General features: G+C 45.4%; 1 protein-coding gene across 1 annotated transcript; it reads left to right on the top strand.

Moving 5' to 3' along the window:
- The first annotated feature begins 150 nt into the window (after positions 1–150).
- On the top strand, positions 151–12,402 carry SENP1 (SUMO specific peptidase 1). The gene is given in 17 exon segments (XM_040088437.2): positions 151–358; positions 891–963; positions 1,078–1,174; positions 1,604–1,739; positions 1,961–2,064; positions 2,794–3,017; positions 3,592–3,646; positions 3,756–3,794; positions 3,921–4,005; positions 4,350–4,493; positions 5,974–6,105; positions 7,432–7,635; positions 8,468–8,491; positions 8,493–8,548; positions 9,545–9,629; positions 11,679–11,774; positions 12,263–12,402. Coding segments are annotated over 17 exon segments (1,692 nt in total). The 5' UTR covers positions 151–283; the 3' UTR covers positions 12,326–12,402.
- The last annotated feature ends 8,105 nt before the right edge of the window (positions 12,403–20,507 follow it).

Here is a 20,507-nt window from a genome sequence, read left to right as displayed (position 1 = left end):
GTCTCGCGCCACTTCCGGCGGCCCCTCACGTTCCCCCCCTCCCCCGGCGTTCACTTCCGCTTCCGCCGCCTCCTCGCTGCCGCCGCCGAGCCCGGGAGAACCGCGCGCGCTCGGGACGCTTCCGGTCCCACTTCCGCTTCCGGTCGGCCCGGCTGAAGCGGGGACGAAGCGGCGGCGGCTCCGGGCCCTGCTCAGCTCCCGGAGCCCGCTCCTCTCCCTTCCGCTGCCCTCACGTCGGTCTCCGCCGCTGCCGGGCTTTTCCCCGTGCCCGGTTCTGCCCCCGATGAGGATGGAGGCCCGGGAGGCGGCGCGGGCCCGGCCCGGCCCGGCCTTTAAAGGCTTCGGCTCCGAGAGCAAGGTGAGGAGCGGGGCCGGGGCCGCCCCTCATGGAATCGCAGCGGGATTGGGGCGGGAGGGCGAGTTTGGAAATGTTCGGGACCATCGCCCCGTCCCAGGGCGCTCCTGAGGCAGCTCAGCCTGAACATCCCCAAAAATCAAATCCCGAAGCCGGGGTTGGGGTTTTTTTCCCGGTTCCTGGCGTGGGAATTCCGCCCGGAATTTACCGGGAATGAGGAGCCCAAGTGTGAGCCCGGAGCTGGCAGCAGAGCTGAGAAATTCGGGAGTTTTCCAGAGGTTTTGGGGATTCTTTCTGCACCATAAATTCCCTCCGTGAAATTTGGGAGCTTTAGGAATTGTTAACCTAAAGGAGTTTTGCTCTTCGGGAGTTGGGGAATTTTGTGAGTTGTGATTGTTGGGAATCGCGAGCTTTTAGGAACTGGGAATTCCTTCCAACCCTGGGAACACCCTTCCCTTTTCCCTGTAATTTTCCTGCATTCCTCCCTGACGTTTTCCCACTCCTAACAAAAATACTGGATTTTTTTTTTCCCCAGTTTTTCCCCCCCAAACTCAGCAGCTTCTCTTGCCCTGCCGGGAACTCCTCCTGCTCCCTCAGCTACACCCCAGGTGAGTTTTCCCTCTGGAATTTTGGGGGATTTGGGGCTGTTTTCCTTAAAAAAAAAAACCTGGAGAAGGAGAAATTTGGGGTTTTTTGAGAATTCCCGATGTTTTTCCCCTCAGAAATCCACGAAAGATTCCCGGGAGCTAACGGGCAATGGAGGAGCTCCAAGCCCCGGGGGAGCCGAGGCTCCTTCCTGGAGACCCGGAAAAATTCCAGGTGGGTGCAGCAAATCCCGGCTTTCCAGGGTTTGAGTTGATATTTCTGTGAGGTTTTAGTTGGGATTTTGGGAGTTTTGCCATTTGAGGACTCTTTCGGGTTTTAATTTCATTTTTTGGGGGGGATTTTTTTGGCGGGTTTTAGTTGGGATTTTGGTTTTTTTGGGGGGAGGATTTTTGGGGGGGGTTAAGTTGGGATTAATTCTTTTTTTTTTAATTCTGGGGAATTTTTTTGTGGGTTTTATTTGAGTTATTTTGGTGGGGGGAAGGATCATGATTTTTATTTGGCATTTCGAGCGTTCTTTAGGGGATTTTTCTCGGCTTTCACTTGGAATTTTAGGAATTTCGCTGCTTCTGTGCAATTTTTGGGGATTTCAAGCCCGTTCTCGGGATCTCCCACGAACCTAAAGTGTTTTTCTCTTCCTTCCAGCGGCAATTCCAGCACTTTTGGGGGAAAATCCGCCCTCCACGGAGCCTCTTTCCCCCTCAAGCCAGCTCCCAGCCCCTCCTGGAGCCGCCGCAGCCCCAAGAAAGCCCCGAGGCGCTTCCTGAGCGCGGCCGAGGAGGTGACGGAGCCGGGAACGGGAAAATCCCGGAAAATCCCGGGGGTTTTATGGGATCAGGGGACGCTGATGGGGTTAAACACGAAATCCCTGGGGTTTTCCAGCCATAAATGCTGATTTTTTGCGGGGGGTTTTACTCCAGCGTGGCCTGAATTTGGGGGGGATCCCTCGGGATGAGCGAATTCCGGGGTTTTGAGGGTTTTTTTCCGTGGTTTTCCCGGCAGACGGTGCGGGAGGAGGAGCGGGAGATTTACAGGCAGCTGCTGCAGATGGTGACCGGGAAGAGATTCTCCAGCTGCAAACCTTCCCCGCTGCTCCCCTTCCACCTGTGAGTCGGGAACGGCCTGGAAAATCCCAGAAACCCTGCCCCAGATCCCAAAAAACCCTGCCCCAGATCCCAGAGAATCCCAAAAAGCCTGCCCCAAATCCCAGAGAATCCCAAAAAGCCCTCCCCAAATCCCAGAGAATCCCAAAACCCCTGCCCCAAATCCTGAAAAATCCCAGAAACCCTGCCCCAGATCCCAAAAAACCCTCCTCAAATCCCAGAGAATCCCCAAACCCTGCCCCAAATCCCAGAGAATCGCAGAAACCCTCCCCAAAGCCTGAAAAATCCCAGAAACCCTGCCCCAAATCCCAGAGAATCCCAAAAACTCTGCCCCAAAACCCAAAAAACCCTGCCCCAAATCCCAGAGAATCCAAAAACTCTGCCCCAAATCCCAGAGAATCCAAAAAACCCTGCTCCAAATCCCTAAAAGCCACCCAAAACCCTGCCCAAATCTCAAAGAATATAAAAACTTCTGCTGGAATCCCAAAGAACCCTCCCCAAATCCTGAAAAATCCCAGAAACCCTGCCTCAAATCCCAAGGAATCTCAAAACCTCTGCTGGAATCCCAAAGTATCCCAAAAAAACCCTGCCCCAAATCCCTAAAAACCACCAAAAAACCCTGCCCCAAATCCCAAACCTTTCCAGAAACTCTTCCCTAATCCCAAAGCATCCCAAATTTCCAACTTTTCTCCGGGAATTTCCCTCACCTCGTGTTGTGGTTTTGTTTTGCAGCTCTCGCTGTCCCCGTTCCGGCCCCTCCCTGTCCCAAGAGGCTCCCAGGGATGATCCCAAGGCTCTGGAAATTCCCAAAATTCCGGCTCCCGTTCCTCACCCTCCGGAGCCGCCTCAGAATTCCCAAAATCCCCCCCTGGGTTTTCCCGGGGGGTTCCAGCCCCGGAATTCTGCGGCCCCGCAGCAGCGGGAGGAGGAGGCGGCGGCAGGGGCGCAGAGCGAAGGTAAAAAATCCGGAGAATTCCGTGGGAAAAAAAATCCCGAAAATCCCCTCAAAAATACCTCAAATTCCAGGTGAAACGACAGCAACGGCAGCGACAAAAAAAACCCCCACGAATAAAAGCCAAAAAAGCTGAAATTGATTTTAAAAAACAACAACAAACAAACAAAAAATCCCTAAAAAAAATCCCAATGAAAATCTTCCCTAAAAAATCCCTGAATCCCAAATAAATCCCGAAAATCTGAAATTAATTTTAAAAAAACCCTAAAAACACTTAAAAACTCCTCCCCAAAAATCCCCAAATCCCAAATAAATCCCGAAAATCTGAAATTATTAAAAAAAAAAAATAAAACCCCCCACACTGAAAATCTCCCCCCAAAAAATCCCCGATCCCAAATAAATCCCCAAAAAAATCCCCCAAAATGAAAACCGAATCCCAAATAACCCCAAATCCCGGGAAAAGGGATTTAAATTCTGTGCCCAACCCGGGGTTTTTATTCGGGGTCGGGCAGGATTTGGAGCGGGAATCGAGGGGAGCAAAATTCCAGGAATTTTTTTTTTTTTCACCCCGTTTTTAGGGTCAGATTCCGTCATTTTGCTCAAGGTCAAGGATTCCAGGACTCCGGCTCCGAGGTGAGGGCTGGGAAATTGGGGAATTTCGGGGATTTGGACGGGGTGAGAATTGGGGGGAAATTCCGGGATTTTTGGTCACTTCCAACCCCTCCTTTCTCCCTTTTTCCAGCCTCCCCTTCTTCCAAGCCGAGCTATGGATCAAAGAGCTGTGAGTTAATAATTTCCTGCTGCCTTTTCCTGGGATTTTTTTTATTTTTTTGGGTGGGGTGGAAAAACCCCAAAATCCTGATTTTTTTCCAATCCGATTTTTCCATGAAAATTCCGCCTTTTCCAGGACCAGCGTCTACGATTCCCGAGCCAGAGAGAGGTGGAGGCAAATCGAGGAGCAGAAAGCTCTGGCGCTGCAGCTCCAGAGCCAGGTGAGAATTCCGTGGAAAAACGCCCAGGATTGGGAAAAAACGGGAAAAAAACGGGAAAAATCTCCTCTTTTGATGCTTTTGTGCCTCGTAATCCCGGGATGGGCGTCGAGGAGAAGAGGGAATGTTGTCCCAGATTGGAAATTTTGCCACTGGGAGAGTGAAAAAAGATTCAGAATCCGTGGAAATGGGGGAAAAAAATGGGAATGTGACGTTTGGGGATGGAGCTGGGTGATTCCACAAGGGTTCATCCCGTGATCCAAGCGGTTTTTCCTTGATTTTATTGGTCCTGAATCCTTCTTTTCCTTGATTCCTCGTCTGTCGTTCCCAAATTTCTGCTCCTCCAGCGTCTCCAGGAGCGGGAGCGCTCGGTGCAGGACCTGGTGGATCTGCACCTCCGGGTGCCCTTGGAGAAGGAGATCCCGGTGTCCGTGGGGCCGGAGGGGCCGGAGCGCGGCCAGGGCGACGAGGAATTCCCGGAGATCACCGAGGTGGGGCAAAAACCAGGGGAAAAATCCATGGAATTCCTGGAGATCAGTGAGGTGGGGCAAAAAAATCCATGGAATTCCCGGAGATCAGCGAGGTGGGGCAAAAACCAGGGGAAAAATCCATGGAATTCCCGGAGATCAGCGAGGTGGGGCCAAAAAACAGGAAAAAAATCCGTGGAATTCCCGGAGATCACCGAGGTGGGGCAAAAAAATCCATGGAATTCCTGGAGATCACCAGCAAAAAGGAGAAAAATCCATGGAATTCCTGGAGATCACCGAGGTGGGGCAAAAACAGGGGAAAAATCCGTGGAATTCCCAGAGATCAGGAAAAAAAAGGGAAAAATCCATGGAATTCTTGGAGATCAGCGAGGTGGGGGGAAAAAAAGGGAAAAATCCATGGAATTCCCTGGAGATCACCAACAAAAAGGGAAAAATCCATGGAATTCCCTGGAGATCACCAACAAAAAGGGAAAATCCATGGAATTCCCTGGAGATCACCAACAAAAAGGGAAAATCCATGGAATTCCTGGAGATCACCGAGGTGGGGCCAAAAAACAGGGAAAAATCCATGGAATTCCCAGAGATCAGGAAAAAAAAGGGAAAAATCTATGGAATTCTTGGAGATCAGCAAGGTGGGGCTGGGAAATGGGACAAAAAAGGGAAAAATCCATGGAATTCTTGGAGATCAGCGAGGTAGGGCAAAAAAAGGGGGAAAAATCCATGGAATTCACGGAGATCAGGAAAAAAAAGGGAAAGATCTATGGAATTCTTGGAGATCAGCAAGGTGGGGCTGGGAAATGGGACAAAAAAGGGAAAAATCCATGGAATTCCCTGGAGATCACCAACAAAAAGGGAAAATCCATGGAATTCCCTGGAGATCACCAACAAAAAGGGAAAATCCATGGAATTCCTGGAGATCACCGAGGTGGGGCCAAAAAACAGGGAAAAATCTATGGAATTCTTGGAGATCAGCAAGGTGGGGCTGGGAAATGGGACAAAAAAGGGAAAAATCCATGGAATTCTTGGAGATCAGCGAGGTAGGGCAAAAAAAGGGGGAAAAATCCATGGAATTCACGGAGATCAGGAAAAAAAAGGGAAAGATCTATGGAATTCTTGGAGATCAGCGAGGTGGGGGGAAAAAAAGGGAAACATCCATGGAATTCCCTGGAGATCACCACCAAAAAGGGAAAATCCATGGAATTCCCTAGAGATCACCAACAAAAAGGGAAAATCCATGGAATTCCTGGAGATCACCGAGGTGGGGCCAAAAAACAGGGAAAAATCCATGGAATTCCCAGAGATCACCGAGATGAGGCTGGGAAATGGGACAAAAAAAAGGAGAAAACCCCTCGGAATTCCCAGGATTTGCGCTCAGAAATTGAGCCCCGCGCCCTTTTCCCGTCGAGGCTATTCGGGATTAAATCCCTGAGGATTTTGGGATCCAGGGAAAAACGAGATTTTTTTTCTCCTCTTTCCCTGCCAGGAGATGGAGAAGGAAATCAAGAGCCTTTTCCGAGGAGGGAACCAGGACGAGGTGCTGAGCGAAGCTTTCCGCCTGACCATCACCAGGAAAGACATCCAGACCCTCAACAACCTCAACTGGCTCAACGATGAGGTGAGGAACCCAAAATTCCCCCAAAATTCCCTTTTTTCCACCCATTTCCAGCAGTTTGGAAAAGGGAAAAAAACCAATTTGTTTGATGCCGGGTTGGGATTTCCAGCCCCGGGTGAGAAATGTGTGGGTAAAGTTGGGTGAAATGAAAAATGATTTGATTTAATTGGTGATAAAGCTGGAGGATGGGATTGATGAGATTATCTATAATAAATAGATTTTAAATGCGGAGTTAAATAAAGGTAAAATTCCTGAAAATCCTCGGGATTTTGGGTTTTTTTAAATGGATATCTTCCATTTTTTTTGAGGAGTTTGTTCCTCGATTTTGCACGGGGCCACAAATCTGAACCCCGGAATTAAAAAAAAAAAAAAAAATCTATTAAAAAAATCAAAATTCCCGTCTGCTTTCCCTTTTTGATTCCCAAATCATCAATTTCTACATAAATTACGTGGTGCCACAAATCTAAACCCCAAAATTAAAAAAAAAAAACCTAAAAAAAACCCCAAAAATCCCATTTTTTTCCCCTCAGATCATCAACTCCTATATAAATTACACAGAGCCACAAATCTGAAGCCCAGAATTAAAAAAAAAAAAACCAAAAATCCCATTTATTTCCCATTTTTCCCCTCAGATCCACAAATCTGAACCCCACAATTAAAAAAAAATACTTAAAAAAACCCCCCAAAATCCCATTTATTCCCCATTTTTCCCCTCAGATCATCAACTCCTATATAAATTACACAGAGCCACAAATCAGAACCCCAGAATTTAAAAAAAAGACTTAAAAAAAACCCCCAAAATCCCATTTTTTCCCCTCAGATCATCAATTTCTACGTAAATTACACAGTGCCACAAATCTGAGCCCCAGAATTAAAAAAAAACAAAAATCCCATTTTTTCCCCTCAGATCATCAACTCCTACATAAATTACACAAAGCCACAAATCAGAACCCCAGAATTTTTGAAAAATCAATTTAAAAATCCCATTTTTCCCCCTCAGATCACCAACTTCTACATAAATTACATGGCACCACAAATCTGAGCCCCAGAATTAAAGAAAAAAACTATTAAAAATCTAAAAAAAATCAAAAATCCCACTTTTCCCCCTCAGATCATCAACTCCTACATAAGTTACACAGAGCCACAAATCTAAACCCCAGAATTAAAAAAAACCAAACTTTAAAAAGCCCCCAAAATCCCATTTATTTCCCATTTTTCCTCTCAAATCATCAATTTCTACAGAGCCACAAATCTAAACCCCATAATTAATAAAAATACTTTAAAAAAAAACCACCAAAAATCCCAATTTTTTCCCATTTTTCCCCTCAGATCATCAACTTTTACATGAATTTATTGATGGAGAGGAGCAAGGAGAAGGATCTGCCCGCTCTCCATGCCTTCAACACTTTCTTCTTCACCAAATTAAAGACTTCGGGTTACCAGGCCGTGAAAAGATGGACGAAAAAAGTGGATATTTTCTCCGTGGATCTTCTCCTGGTTCCCATCCACCTCGGGGTTCATTGGTGCCTGGCTGTGAGTGTTTGAATTTTAGAAAAAAAAAAGGGGGGGAAAAAAAAAAATCTTTAATTTCGAGCGTTTCGGGCCTAAAAAAATCCCTTCGGTTTCCGGGCGACTCTGAGGGGAAAATTTTATTTTCGGGCCTCGGGTGGGAGTTTAAAGGGAAATTATGAGGGTGGGGAGGGTTTTTTTTGGGTTTTTTTTGGGTTTTAACTCGGTCTGGAGGCGATTTGAGGTGATTTTAGGGGTTTTATTCCCTCGGGAAGATTTGGTTTCTCTGTTCTCACCGGTTCCTGGCGCCGCGGGGTTTTGTTGGAGAGATTTAGGCCGCTGATATTTTGCCTTTTTTTTTTTTTTTCCCTTTTTTTCCTTTGTTCCTGTTCTTTTCCTGAGATCCTGCAGGGATTATTTAACTCCTTTAGCCAAAAAAAAAAAAAAAAATCCTAATTTATTAATTCTTGCTGGAGTTAATTCATTCCAGGGAAAAGAATTCCCACCATGAATGACACAAAAATGGGGAGGGAAAGCAACAAAAATCACCCTTGAGAAGTGGGGTAAAATCACCTTAAAACTGTGGGAAAAATAATAATAACACTAAGAAATAATTCATAATAATTAATAATAATAAATAATAATTTGAGAGGCTGCTTTAGACCCTCAAAGATTGAAAACGCAGCAGGAAACTGAGATTTCCTGAGGGGGGGTGGAAAAAATCCTTCTCTTCTGTGAAATAACCTGAATTTTTAAATTTTTTTTTTCCCTGTGAGGAGAATTCCTGATTTTTATTTTTTTTTTTCCCCCTTGCCCCCGTTTTAAGGATATTTTTTTTTTTTTTTTCTCCGTGCAGGTCGTGGATTTTAGGAAAAAAAACCATCACCTACTACGATTCCATGGGAGGGATCAACAGTGAGGCCTGCAGGATCCTGCTGTGAGGAAAATCCCTTTTTTTGGCCATTTTGGGGTCATTTTTTGGGCTCTTTCTGGGTCATTTTTGGGTCCCTTTTTGGGTCATTTTTTGGTCCCTTTTTGGGTCATTTTTTGGTCCCTTTATGGGTAATTTTTAGGCATTTTTTGGTCCCTTTAAAGTCATTTTTATGTCTCTTTTAGAGTAAATTTTAGGCCCCTTTAGGGTAAATTTTAGACCCCTTTAGGGTCATTTTTTTGGGTCCCTTTTTGGATCATTTTTGGTCCCTTTAAGGTCGTTTTTTGTTCCTTTTAAAGCGATTTTTGGGTCCCTTAAAGATGATTTTTACGTCCCTTTTTGGGTCATTTTAGGCCCTTTTAGGGTCGTTTTTAGGTCCCTTTTTGTGGCATTTTTTTGTCCCTTTTTGGGTCATTTTTGGTCCCTTTAAGATAATTTTTAGTTCCCTTTTTGTATCATTTTTGGGTCCCTTTTTGGGTCAGTTTTTGGGCCCCTTTAAAGTGAATTTTAGGCCCCTTTTAGGGTCATTTTTAGGTCAGTTTTTGCATCATTTTTGGGTCCCTTTAAGGTCATTTTTAGGAGTCTTTAAGGTAATTTTTGGTCCTTTTTTGGGTCATTTTTGGGTCCCTTTTTGGGTCAGTTTTAGGCACCTTTAAGGTCATTTTCAGGTCCCTTTTTGGGTCAGTTTTTGGGCTCCTTTAGGGTCATTTTTCTCTCCCTTTTTCATCTCCTTCTCCCCTTCCAGGACCTGCAAAATTCCTGCTCTTCCCTGGAATTTTCTCCCACAAATCCCAGGAATTCCCTCTTTTTTTATTATTTTTTTTTTTTCTCCCAAATGAGATTTCACCTCTCCTAATTTCGATTTTTTTTTTTTTTTGGAGTGCAATTAATTCGTAAATCCCAACCCTGAATCCCTTTGGGAACAACCAGGGGGAAAACCCCCCCCTCGGAATTCCCATTTTTTCCGGGAATTCCAGCTTTTTCCCTCTCCTTTTCCCTCAGGCAGTACCTGAAACAGGAAAGTTTGGATAAGAAAAGGAAGGAATTCGACACCAACGGATGGGCTCTGCTGAGCAAGAAGAGCCAGGTTTGGACAGCCCAAAATTCCTCCAAAAAAAAATTTAGGGATTTCTGTGGATTCCCAGCTTTTTTTTTGAGGCTCTTTTCCCTCAGGGATTCCTGGGGGAAAAAAAAGGAGGGGAAAAATCCTAAATTTTAGGAGAGGAAATTTCCCACAGGGGTTGGGACGCAGGAAAGGTTTAGGTGGGATTTGGGGAAGGAATAAAAGAAATCCTGGAATTCTGTGATTTTGAGGGGGAGTTTGGGAGGAATTTTGAGGGGAATTTTGAGGGAATTCTGAGGAGAATTTTGGGAGAAACTTGGGGGAATTTTGAGGGGATTTTGGGAGGAATGTTGAGGGGAATTTTGAGGGAATTCTGAGGAGATTTTGGGGAGAAACTTGGGGGAATTTTGAGGGGATTTGGGGAGGAATTTTGAGGAGAATTTTGGGAGGGAATTTGGGGGAATTTTGAGGGGATTTTGGGAGGAATTTTGAGGAGAATTTTGGGAGGGAATTTGGGGGAATTTTGAGGGGATTTTGAGGGGAATTTTGAGGGAATTCTGAGGAGATTTTGGGGAGAAATTTGAGGGAATTTTGAGGGGATTTTGGGAGGAATTTTGAGGAGAATTTTGGGAGAAACTTGGGGGAATTTTGAGGGGATTTTGGGAGAAATCTGGGGGAATTTTGAGGGGGATTTTGGGAGGAATTTGTGAGGATTTTGAGGGGGATTTGGGGAGATTTTGGGAGAAATCTGGGGGAATTTTGAGGGGGGCGTTGGGAGCAATTTGTGAGGATTTTGAGGGGGAATTTGGGGGAACTTTGAGGAGGATTTTGAGGGAATTTTGAGGGGAATTTGTGAGGATTTTGAGGGGGATTTTGGGGAGATTTGGAGGGGATTTTTTGAGGAATTTGTGAGGATTTTGAGGGGGATTTTGAGGAGATTTTGAGGGGATTTTTTGAGGAATTTGTGAGGATTTTGATGAGAATTTAGGGGGGTATGGGGGAATTTTGAGGAGGATTTTGGGAGGGATTCTGTGAGGATTTTTGAGGATTTTGAGGGGGATTCTGTGAGGATTTTGAGGGAATTTGGGGGGGGATTTGGAGAGATTTTTGAGGGGAATTTTGAGGGGGATTTTGGGGAGATTTTGAAGGGGATTTTGGGAGGAATTTGTGAGGATATTGAGATTTTTGAGGGGGAATTTGGGAGAATTTTGAGGAGGATTTTGGGAGGAATTTGTGAGAATTTTGAGGGGAATTTTGGAGAGATTTTGGGGGAACTTAGGAGGATTTTGAGGGGAATTTGTGAGGATTTTGAGGGGGATTTTGGGGAGATTTTGAGGGGGATTTTGGCAGGAATATGTGAGGATTTTGAGGGGAATTTTGGAGGAATATTGAGGGGGTTTTGAGGAGGATTCTGGGAGGTATTTTGGGGGATTTTTGAGGGGGATTTTGAGGAGGATTTTGGGGGGGATTTTGGGAGGAATTTGTGAGAATTTTGAGGGGAATTTTGGGGGAATATTGAGGGAATTTTGAGGAGGATTCTGGGAGGTATTTGAGGGGATTTTTGAGGGGGATTTTGTGAGGATTTCTGAGGATTTTGAGAGGGGTTTTGAGGGAATTTTGGGGGGGATTTGGAGAGATTTTTGAGGGGAAATTTGAGGGAATTTTGGGATATTTTTGAGGGGGAATTTTAAGGGAATTTTGGGGAGATTTTGAGGGAATTTTGGGGAGGGATTTTGAGGGGGATTTTGAGGGAATTTTGGGGGGGATTTTGGGAGGAATTTGTGAGGATTTTGAGGGGAATTTTGAGGAGGATTCTGAGAGGTATTTGGGGGGATTTTTGAGGGGGATTTTGTGAGGATTTTGAGGGAATTTTGGGGGGATTTGGAGAGATTTTTGAGGGGAATTTTGGGGAGATTTTGTGGAGGATTTTGAGGGAATTTTGGGGGGGATTTTGGGAGGGGTTTGTGAGGATTTTGAGGGGGATTTTGGGGGAATTTTAGGGGGTATTTTGTGAGGATTTTGGGGGAATTTTGAGAGGAATTTTGGGAATGCTGATCCCCGTTTTCCCTCCAGGAGATCCCGCAGCAGATGAACGGCAGCGACTGCGGGATGTTCGCCTGCAGATACGCCGAGTGCATCTCCAAGGACAAACCCATCAACTTCACCCAGGTACCCTCATCCCGAGGGGTAAAATTCCCAAAAAATCCCCTGGGGCTGGGGGAAAAACAAAAACAAAAAATCCCTGAAATTCCAGTGAAATTTGGGGGAAAAATTCCGGCCTTTCTCACCCGATCCCGAGGAATTCCCGATTTATTTCTGGTTCCCAACTCCCCTCACAGGGAATTGTGCCAAAAATTCCCCCCAAAATCTGGGATAAATCCCTCATTCCTCCTCAAAATCTCAAGGAATTCCCAGATTATTCCCCATTCCCAACCTCTGGGAATATCCCACTTCCCTCCTCCAGCATTCCCAAACCCAGTAAAAAACCCCAAATCCCAGCAAAATCCAGGATAAACCCCACAACTTTTTACCTGAATCCCAAGAAATTCCCACTTTTTCCCCCTCCAAAAACCCCCAAATTTCCCCTTTTCCCCCCGATTTTCTGTAGAAATTCTCTTTTTTTTTTCCCACTTTTTCCCCCTTCGAAATTCCCAAAGCAACACATGCCCTACTTCCGGAAGAGGATGGCTTGGGAAATCCTGCACAGGAAACTCCTCTGATGACGGAAAAATCCTAAAATTCCATGGATTTGGATCAGAAGAATCCCGGGATTCTCCTCGGGACGAAGCCAAGGAACTCCGGGTCCTGCTCTTCCCAAAAAAAAATCCCCTCGGATTTTGGGAGGGAGAGGGAATGGAAAAGTTTAGGAAGCACAGTTGGGAAATTTTTTTTTTTTTTTTTGGATTTTTTTTCCTCCTCTTTTCAGATTCCAGGATGGATTTTTTGTCCCTGCTTTGGGATGGGGGAATTTGGGAATTCCGGATTTCCTCAGGAGAAACGAGGGAGGCGCCTCCGTGGATTTTTGGGGTTGGGAAAATCCGGAATTTGGGAAAATTTGAGGGCGGGGTTTGGTTCTGGAGGGAATTTTTTGGGGGGATTGTTCCCGTTTTTTTTCCCGCCTCCTTGCCATGAATTTGGGGATTTCATCCATGAGAAAACCTGGGTTGGGATCCCTGGGAACGATCCCTGCTTAAATCCCGTTTTTTCCCCGATTTTTCATCCCAAATTCCCGCTTTTTAACACCTTTTTTTTCCCAAGATTAAACCCCGGAATTCCAGAATTCCTCTGGATTTCTACCCAAACTTTGCTTTTCCGAGGGATAAACCCCAAAAACCTGAGGAAATTCCAGGAGTTTTGGAGAATTTTTGGGGAATTTTCCTCTCCCTTTCAAGCTGCTTTCATCCCTCTTGCTTTTTCCAGCTGCTTTTCCCACTTCTTCCAGGAAAAACAAATCCCAGGAACTGCAGAACCATGGGAAAAGCCCCAAAATTCTGGAATCCCTTTGATTTTTCCCAAAAAAAAAACCCCAGGATTTTTTTTGGGGGAGCTTTTCCCACTCCTTTTCCCTGGATTAATTTATTCCCCCCTTTTTTTTTTTTGGAGCTTCCCAAACCTCTGGATTTGCTCTTCCTGGTGGCAAAGATGATTTTTAAGGAGAAGAAAAGTGGGGAAAAAAAATCCCAAATTTTTGTATTTTCCCTCTCCTGCTGGAGCTGGGTATTTTTTCTATTTTTCCCGAGTTGGGAGCTGAAGTTTTGTACGGAATTCCCGAATTTTTTGGAGCCCTTTTCCCTATTTTTTCCCCATTTTCCCTCCCCCCCCCAGCCCTTTTATCCCTTTGGATCCCTAAATTCCCTCCCTTGTTTTATACCAGATTCATTTCCTACTTTTTTTATCTTTTATTGGAATTAAAGATACGAAAACCAAAAAAAAAAAAAAAAAAACCAAACCAAAACAAAAAAACCCCTCTGGAATTGTGGAATTTTCCTGCTTTTGGTGCTCCTTGGGTGGGAATCCCGGGAAAAGGGGTTGGGGTTGTTCATCCTCAGCTGCAGAAATCTGGGAAAAATGCCTCAAAATCAGGGAAAAATGTCCCAAAATCTGGGAAAATGCCTCAAAGTCTGGGAAAATGCCTCAAAATCTGGGAAAATGCCTCAAGATCTGGGAAAAATGTCCCAAAATCTGGGGAAATGCCTCAAAATCAGGGGGAAATGCCCCAAAATTTGGGAAAAATGCCCCAAATCTGAGGTAGGCGCCCAAAAATGTGGGAAAAATGCCTCAAAATACAGGAAAATGCCTCAAAATCCGGGGAAAATGTCCCAAAATCTGGGAAAAATGCCTCAAAATCTGGGAAAATGCCCCAAAATCTGGGAAAAATGCCTCAAAATCAGGGGAAAATGCTCCAAATCTGAGGTAGGTGCCCAAAAATCTCTGAAAGTGCCCAAACTCTGGGAAAAATGCCTCAAAATTGGGAAAATGCCTCAAAATCCGGGGAAAATGTCCCAAAAATCCAGGAAAATGCTTCAAAATCTGGGGAAAATGTCCCAAAAATCCAGGAAAATGCCTCAAAATCAGGGGAAAATGCTCCAAATCTGAGGTAGGTGCCCCAAAATCCGGGAAAATGCCCCCAAATTCCCCGGGAACCGCCTCAGATCCCGTCAGGAATTCCCTCCCCGCCTCCAGGCGACAAAGGTCCCTTCACACCCCGCCTGGATCCGTGGTTATTTTTATAAAAATTCCCAGAAAAAAGCCGGGATTTGGGATTTAAAAGCCTCCTTTGTGGCCTTGGGCTTGGCAGCGGCCGGGGCCGGGCGAACCTCGGCTCTCCTGGGAATCCTGGGATTCCAAAAATTCCAAAAAAAAAAAAAAAAGAATAAATTCGGGATATGGAGCTCCTCTGTGCTGCCTTGGAGAGGTGGCGGCACCCTGAAAACAAGGAAAAATGCCCCAAAAACATTGGAAAATGCCCCAAAACTCTTTAAAAATGCCCCAAATCCCCTGAAAAATGCCCCAAAACCCCTGAAAAATGCCCCAAAACTTAAAAAAATGCCCCAAAACATCTGGAAATGCCCCAAAAACGTTGGAAAATGCCCCAAAACTCTTGGAAAATGCCCCAAAACCTCTGGAAAATGCCCCCAAAACATTGGAAAATCCCCCAAAACTCTAAAAATGCCTCAAAATCCCTGAAAAATGCCCCAAAACATCTGGAAAATGCCCCAAAACTCTTGAAAAATGCCTCAAAATCCCTGGAAAATGCCCCCAAACCCTTACAAATACCCCAAAATCACACAATTTCCCCCAAATCCGAGAAAAAATGCCCCAAAATCTGGGAAAAGTTCCCCAAAATTCAGGGTTGGGACCCCAAATTCTGAGCTGGGAGACGCCAGAGCTGAGAGCTGCCCCTCCAAGGCCCTGATTTCGGGTCATTTTGGGTCATTTTGGGTCATTTTTGGGTCATTTTTAACCCTCAGATCTACCCCTCCCTCAAAAAAATCCCAATTTTGTTCATTTTTAAGCCCCCCCCAATCCCAATTTTGTTCATTTTGGGGTAATTTTGGGCTCATTTCTAACCCCAAGCCCCCAAACAGGGCGTTTTTAACCCTCCAAACCCCAATTTTGGGATAATTTTGGGACAATTTTGGGTCATTCTTCACCCCAAACCATCCAGGTCGCGGCTGTTCCCCCCAAAATCCCATTTTTGTTCATTTTTAACCCTCCAAACCCCAATTTTAAGGTAATTTTGGGGTCTTTTAGGGTAATTTTGGGATAATTTTTGGTTATTTTTTACCCCACACCATCCAGGTCGGGGCTGTTCCCCTAAAAATCCCAATTTGGTTCATTTTTAACCCTCCAAACCCCAATTATAAGGTAATTTTGGGGTAATTTGGAGTAATTTTGAGATAATTTTGGGGTAATTTGGGTAATTTTTTACCCCAAACCATCCAGGTCAGATGGTTTCCCTAAAATCCCAATTTTGGGGGGGATTTTAGGATCATTTTGGGATCATTTCTAACCCCAAGCCCCCAATTTTGTTCATTTTTAACCCTCCAAACCCCGATTTTAAGGTAATTTTGGAGTCTTTTGGCGTAATTTTGTGTAATTTTGGGATAATTTTTGGTTATTTTTTACCCCACACCATCCAGGTCGGGGCTGTTCCCCTAAAAATCCCAATTTGGTTCATTTTTAACCCTCCAAACCCCAATTATAAGGTAATTTGGGGGTAATTTGGAGTAATTTTGAGATAATTTTGGGGTAATTTGGGTAATTTTTTACCCCAAACCATCCAGGTCAGATGGTTTTCCTAAAATCCCAATTTTGGGGGGGATTTTAGGATCATTTTGGGATCATTTCTAACCCCAAGCCCCCAATGTGGTTCATTTTTAACCCTCCAAACCCCAATTTTAAGGTAATTTTGGGGTCTTTTAGGGTAATTTTGGGATAATTTTTGGTTATTTTTTACCCCAAACCATCCAGGTCGGGGCTGTTCCCCTAAAAATCCCAATTTGGTTCATTTTTAACCCTCCAAACCCCAATTTTAAGGTAATTTTGGGGTCTTTTGGGGTCATTTTGGGGTAATTCTGTGTAATTTTGGGATAATTTTGGGTCGTTTTTTACCCCAAACCATCCAGGTCGCGGCTGTTCCCCTAAAATCCCGATTTTTTGGGGAATTTTGGGTCATTTTTCCCCTCACACTCCAGGAGCCTCCTGATCCTAATTCCTCCTAACGACCCCCTGACCTCATTAATCCCCCACAGCCCCGAGGCCTCGTTAATTAATTAACGAACCCACGACCCCGCTGGGGTATTTTTTTTCCCCCAGTTATTTTTTCCCCCCCATTTAAAATAAAAAAAAATTCCTCCAAAAATCCCCAAAAATAAAAATAAATCCCCGAACCCAATCTCCCTTCAAACCTTGGGACCCTCGGCTCAGCTCCCATCAAAAAAATTCCCTTTTTTTTTTTGTTTTTTAGGGATTTTGAGTGGTTTTTTTTTTTTTTTTCCAATTTTTTCTTTTTTTTCCCCTTTGGATTTATTTATTTTTGGGGATTTTTTCCGGTTCTGGGACACAGGGGCGCCTTTGTCCCCGTGGTTTTTGGGGCCCTGGCTCGGTGCCACCCCAAATAATTTTATTTTATTTTTTTTTAAGGGGGGGAGGGATGGGAGATTTTGCCATCAAAGGATCCTAAAATCCCTTTTTTTTTTTTTTTTCCTGCCTCTTCCTCGCTCCAGACAGGAAAAAAAAAACCTAAAAATCAACTTTTAAGTTTTGCAGCTGCATGAAAATCCTGATTTTGGGGCATTTAAGAGGCGAAAAATCCCAAATTTTCCCAGTTTTTTCGGGGAGGATCCTGAGAAATTAAAGGGTGAAATGATTCCTCCTTACTCAGAGTGAACCCGAGGGGAAAAAAATCCGGGAAAATTCGGCTTTGGGAATGGGAGAAATCCCTAAAAAGCGCCGGAAAAAATCCCCCAAACCCCTTTCTTCCATCCCCAACGTTCCCAAATTCCCAGGATTCTGCCCCTAAAACATTCCCGAAATAAAAGCCAAAGCGGAATAATCCTCCGAAATATTTAAGAATATTAAAAAACACGCGAAAATATTCAAACTGGACCCCAAAAAAAAGTTTAAAAATAACCCCCGAATTATAAAAATACATAGATATACCCTCCCAAAAATATAAAAATATATGAAATAGAAAAGGATATGAAATAGAAAAGGATACGAAATATAAAAGGATAGAGAAAAATGAACAAAAAATTCCAAAAAATGCCGAACTTCATTCGAAAAAATACAAAACCCCCCGGAAAAAAAATTAAAAAATAGAAATAATAACCCAGAAACGTTCAGAAAACAGCAAAAATGACCTAAAAAAAGCCCCAAAAATGAAAGAAAAACCTCGTAATTCAAACATTTCAAGGTAAAAAATAAAGCCAAACGAGCCCGAATAAATCGAAATAAATGCGAATAAATCGAAATAAATCAAAATAAACCCCTTAAAAAAACCCTCCCCGGAGGGGCCCTGAGCTCCCCCCACTCCCCTTGAAAGGATCCCTTTGTACCTTTCCCAAAAAATCGCCTTTTCATCCCAAAAATAAAAAAAAAAAAGGGGGAGGAGGGAAAGGAGGAGGAGGAGGAGGAGGAGGAAGAGGCCACGCTCGGGGGAGGAAGGCTTTGACCTCATCCCACAAAAATTCCCGGTTTTTTTCTTTTTTCCCCCCCTTTTCGGGCCCCTTCCCACCTTTTCCAGGGGCAGGGGAAAAAGGAAAAAAAAAAAGGGACAAAAGGGGCTCTGTGCGATAAAAAAAACAGGAAAATGGGGTGAAAAATGAGAATTTTGGGGGTTTTATCCGTTGGGGAAGGTCTTAAATGAGGGGGGGGGAAAAAGGGATTTTTTTTTTTTTTAAGGGTTTAAAGGGTTTTTTGTGATTTACAGTTAATTTTTTTAAGGGGATGAATTCACCCCCCAAAAATCAGGGATTATTGGGGTTTTGCCTCAAAATTGGGGGTTTGGGGGGTTTTTTTTAATTCCCCTTTAAAAATCGAATTGAGGCTCCAAAAAAATTTATAATAATATCATTTTTAATAATAAAATAATATTTTCTAGTAGAATAATAATAATAATAATAGTATAAAATAAATAATTTAAATTTTTTTCCCGGGATAATTCAAATATATAGAGCGCAACGGCCGCAAAGAAAAGGAGGAGGGGAAAAAGTAAAAAATAAAAATAAAAATTGGAGGTTTTGGAAAGGGGGAAGGACAAAGATCCTTTTTTTTTTTCTCTCTGCTCCCCGATCCCAAAAGGATCCCGGGAAATATTTGGGGCCGGATCTGAGGTTATTGCAAATTACCAGATGGAGGGGGGGAAAAAAAAAAGGATTTTTGGGGAGTTTTTGATTAAAAAATCATTTTTTGGAAGGGGAGAAAAATGAGGAATTCCCAGTCTAAGTTTGGGGGTTTTATGGGATTGGGTGGTTTGGGAAAAATTGGGAGAGGAGGGAGGAAAAGGGGGGAAAAATGGGAGGAAAAATGAGGGGGAAAAAGGGTAAAAATGGGGCAGAAATTGGGCAAAAATTTGGTGTAAAAGTGGGGGGAAATGCGTTTAAAGTTGGGCAAGATTGGTGTGAAAATGGGGGGGAAAAGGGGATTAAAATAGGGCAAAAATGGGGTAAAAAAAACTGGACAGAAATTTGGGTTAAATGGGGCGAAAACGGGGAAATTTGGGTTCAAAATTGGACCGAAAGGGACAAAAAATGGGGCAAAATTTGGGCTGAAAGGGAGGAAAAATTGAGCCAAAAAAGGACAAAAATGGGGCGAAATTGGGGGTGAAAATGGGGGGAATGGGATGAAAATGGGGAAAAATTGGATCAAAATGGGGGGAAATTGGATAAAAATGGGATAAAAATGGGGTAAAACCGGAATTTTCCTCCGCTCCCAGAGCAGCTCTGAGGCCGAATTGAGGGATTTGGGGGATTCGGGGTGGGAAAATGAAATCCCGAATCCATCGGGGATGGGGACAGTGGGGGCGGATCGGTCCCCAACCACGCCCCCGGCCCGGTGTCACCTCCTGTCACCTCTGTCCCCCCCGTCCCCTGTCCCCTCCTGTCCCCTGTGTCCCTGCTGTCCGCTCCTGTCCCCTCCTGTCCCCTCCCCGTCCCTGGGCTCTGGAGATGCCATCAGGGACCAGGGCCAAGGGACAAAACCAGTGCCACCAGAGCCATCAGTGCCACCAGAGCCATCAGTGCCACCAGAGCCACCGGTGTCACCAGGGCTACCGGTGTCATCAGTGTCATCAGTGTCACCAGTGTCACCAGAGCCACCAGAGCCACCAGAGCCATCAGTGCCACCAGTGTCACCAGAGCCATCAGTGTCACCAGAGCCCCCAGTGCCATCAGTGTCATCAGTGCCATCAGAGCCACCAGTGCCACCATTGTCACCACTGCCATCAGAGCCACCAGTGTCACCAGAGCCACCAGAGCCATCAGTGTCATCAGTGTCACCAGAGCCATCAGTGCCATCAGTGCCACCAGAGCCACCACTGCCACCAGTGCCACCAGTGTGTCCCCGCTCCAGGGTGGGGGCTGTCCCCTCCCGATGTCCCCATCCCGGATTTTGGGGGGATTTTGGGGGGATTTTGGGGGGTTTGAGCTGTCCCCGGCCCCGTCCCAGCTCTGTCACTCCGGGGACAGCAGCGGAGCGCCCCAGGAATTGGGGAGGGGTCGCGCAGCCCCTTGGGTTTATTCCCGAATTTCTGCTCCATCGGGAAGCAGCCACACCGAGCGCTCCTCCACCTGCCGGGGCTGCGAAATCCCCTCAAACCGCCCTCAAACCCCCCAAAAAACTCCTCCCAAACTCCTCAAAATCAGGCCCCAAAAAAATCCCCCAAAAAACTCCCTCAAATCCCCCCCAAATTCCCCTCAAATCCCACCCAAAACATCAAGGCCCCCCCAGTCCCCCTCAAATGCCCCCCAAATTCCCCTCAAATCCCACCCAAAACCGACTTGGATCCCCCCCAAATCCCCCCAAACTCCGAAAAATTTGGGGGAGTTTTATGAGGTATTTGGGGGATTTTTTGGGGAGTTTTGGGGGGGATTTGGGGGGGATTGGGTCCCGGGCCCCGATCCAGGCTGGGGAATTCGGGGTCGCGCCGCGCTGGGTTTGGGGTCAGGGTTTTTTTTCTCTCCGTGTCCCCCACCTTGATGGCACAATTCCTGCCGGGAATTCCGCCGGGAATGGGGACAAGGAAAGGGGGGAGGGGTCGGGGCTGGGCCCGAGGGGGCCCCGGAGGGGGAGGACGGGGTTGGGGGGAGGGGGCGGGCTCGGGGGGATCCCGATTTTCCCAGGAGCCGGGAACGGGACGGGAACGGCGATGGGATGGGGTGGGGTAAAAACGGGGTGTGG

This window comes from Hirundo rustica, chromosome 30 (assembly GCF_015227805.2).
Source record: "Hirundo rustica isolate bHirRus1 chromosome 30, bHirRus1.pri.v3, whole genome shotgun sequence".
NCBI classification, from domain to species: Eukaryota; Metazoa; Chordata; class Aves; order Passeriformes; family Hirundinidae; genus Hirundo; species Hirundo rustica.
Note: the sequence above shows the minus strand (reverse complement) of the source record. Positions and strands in the feature narration are given on the sequence as shown.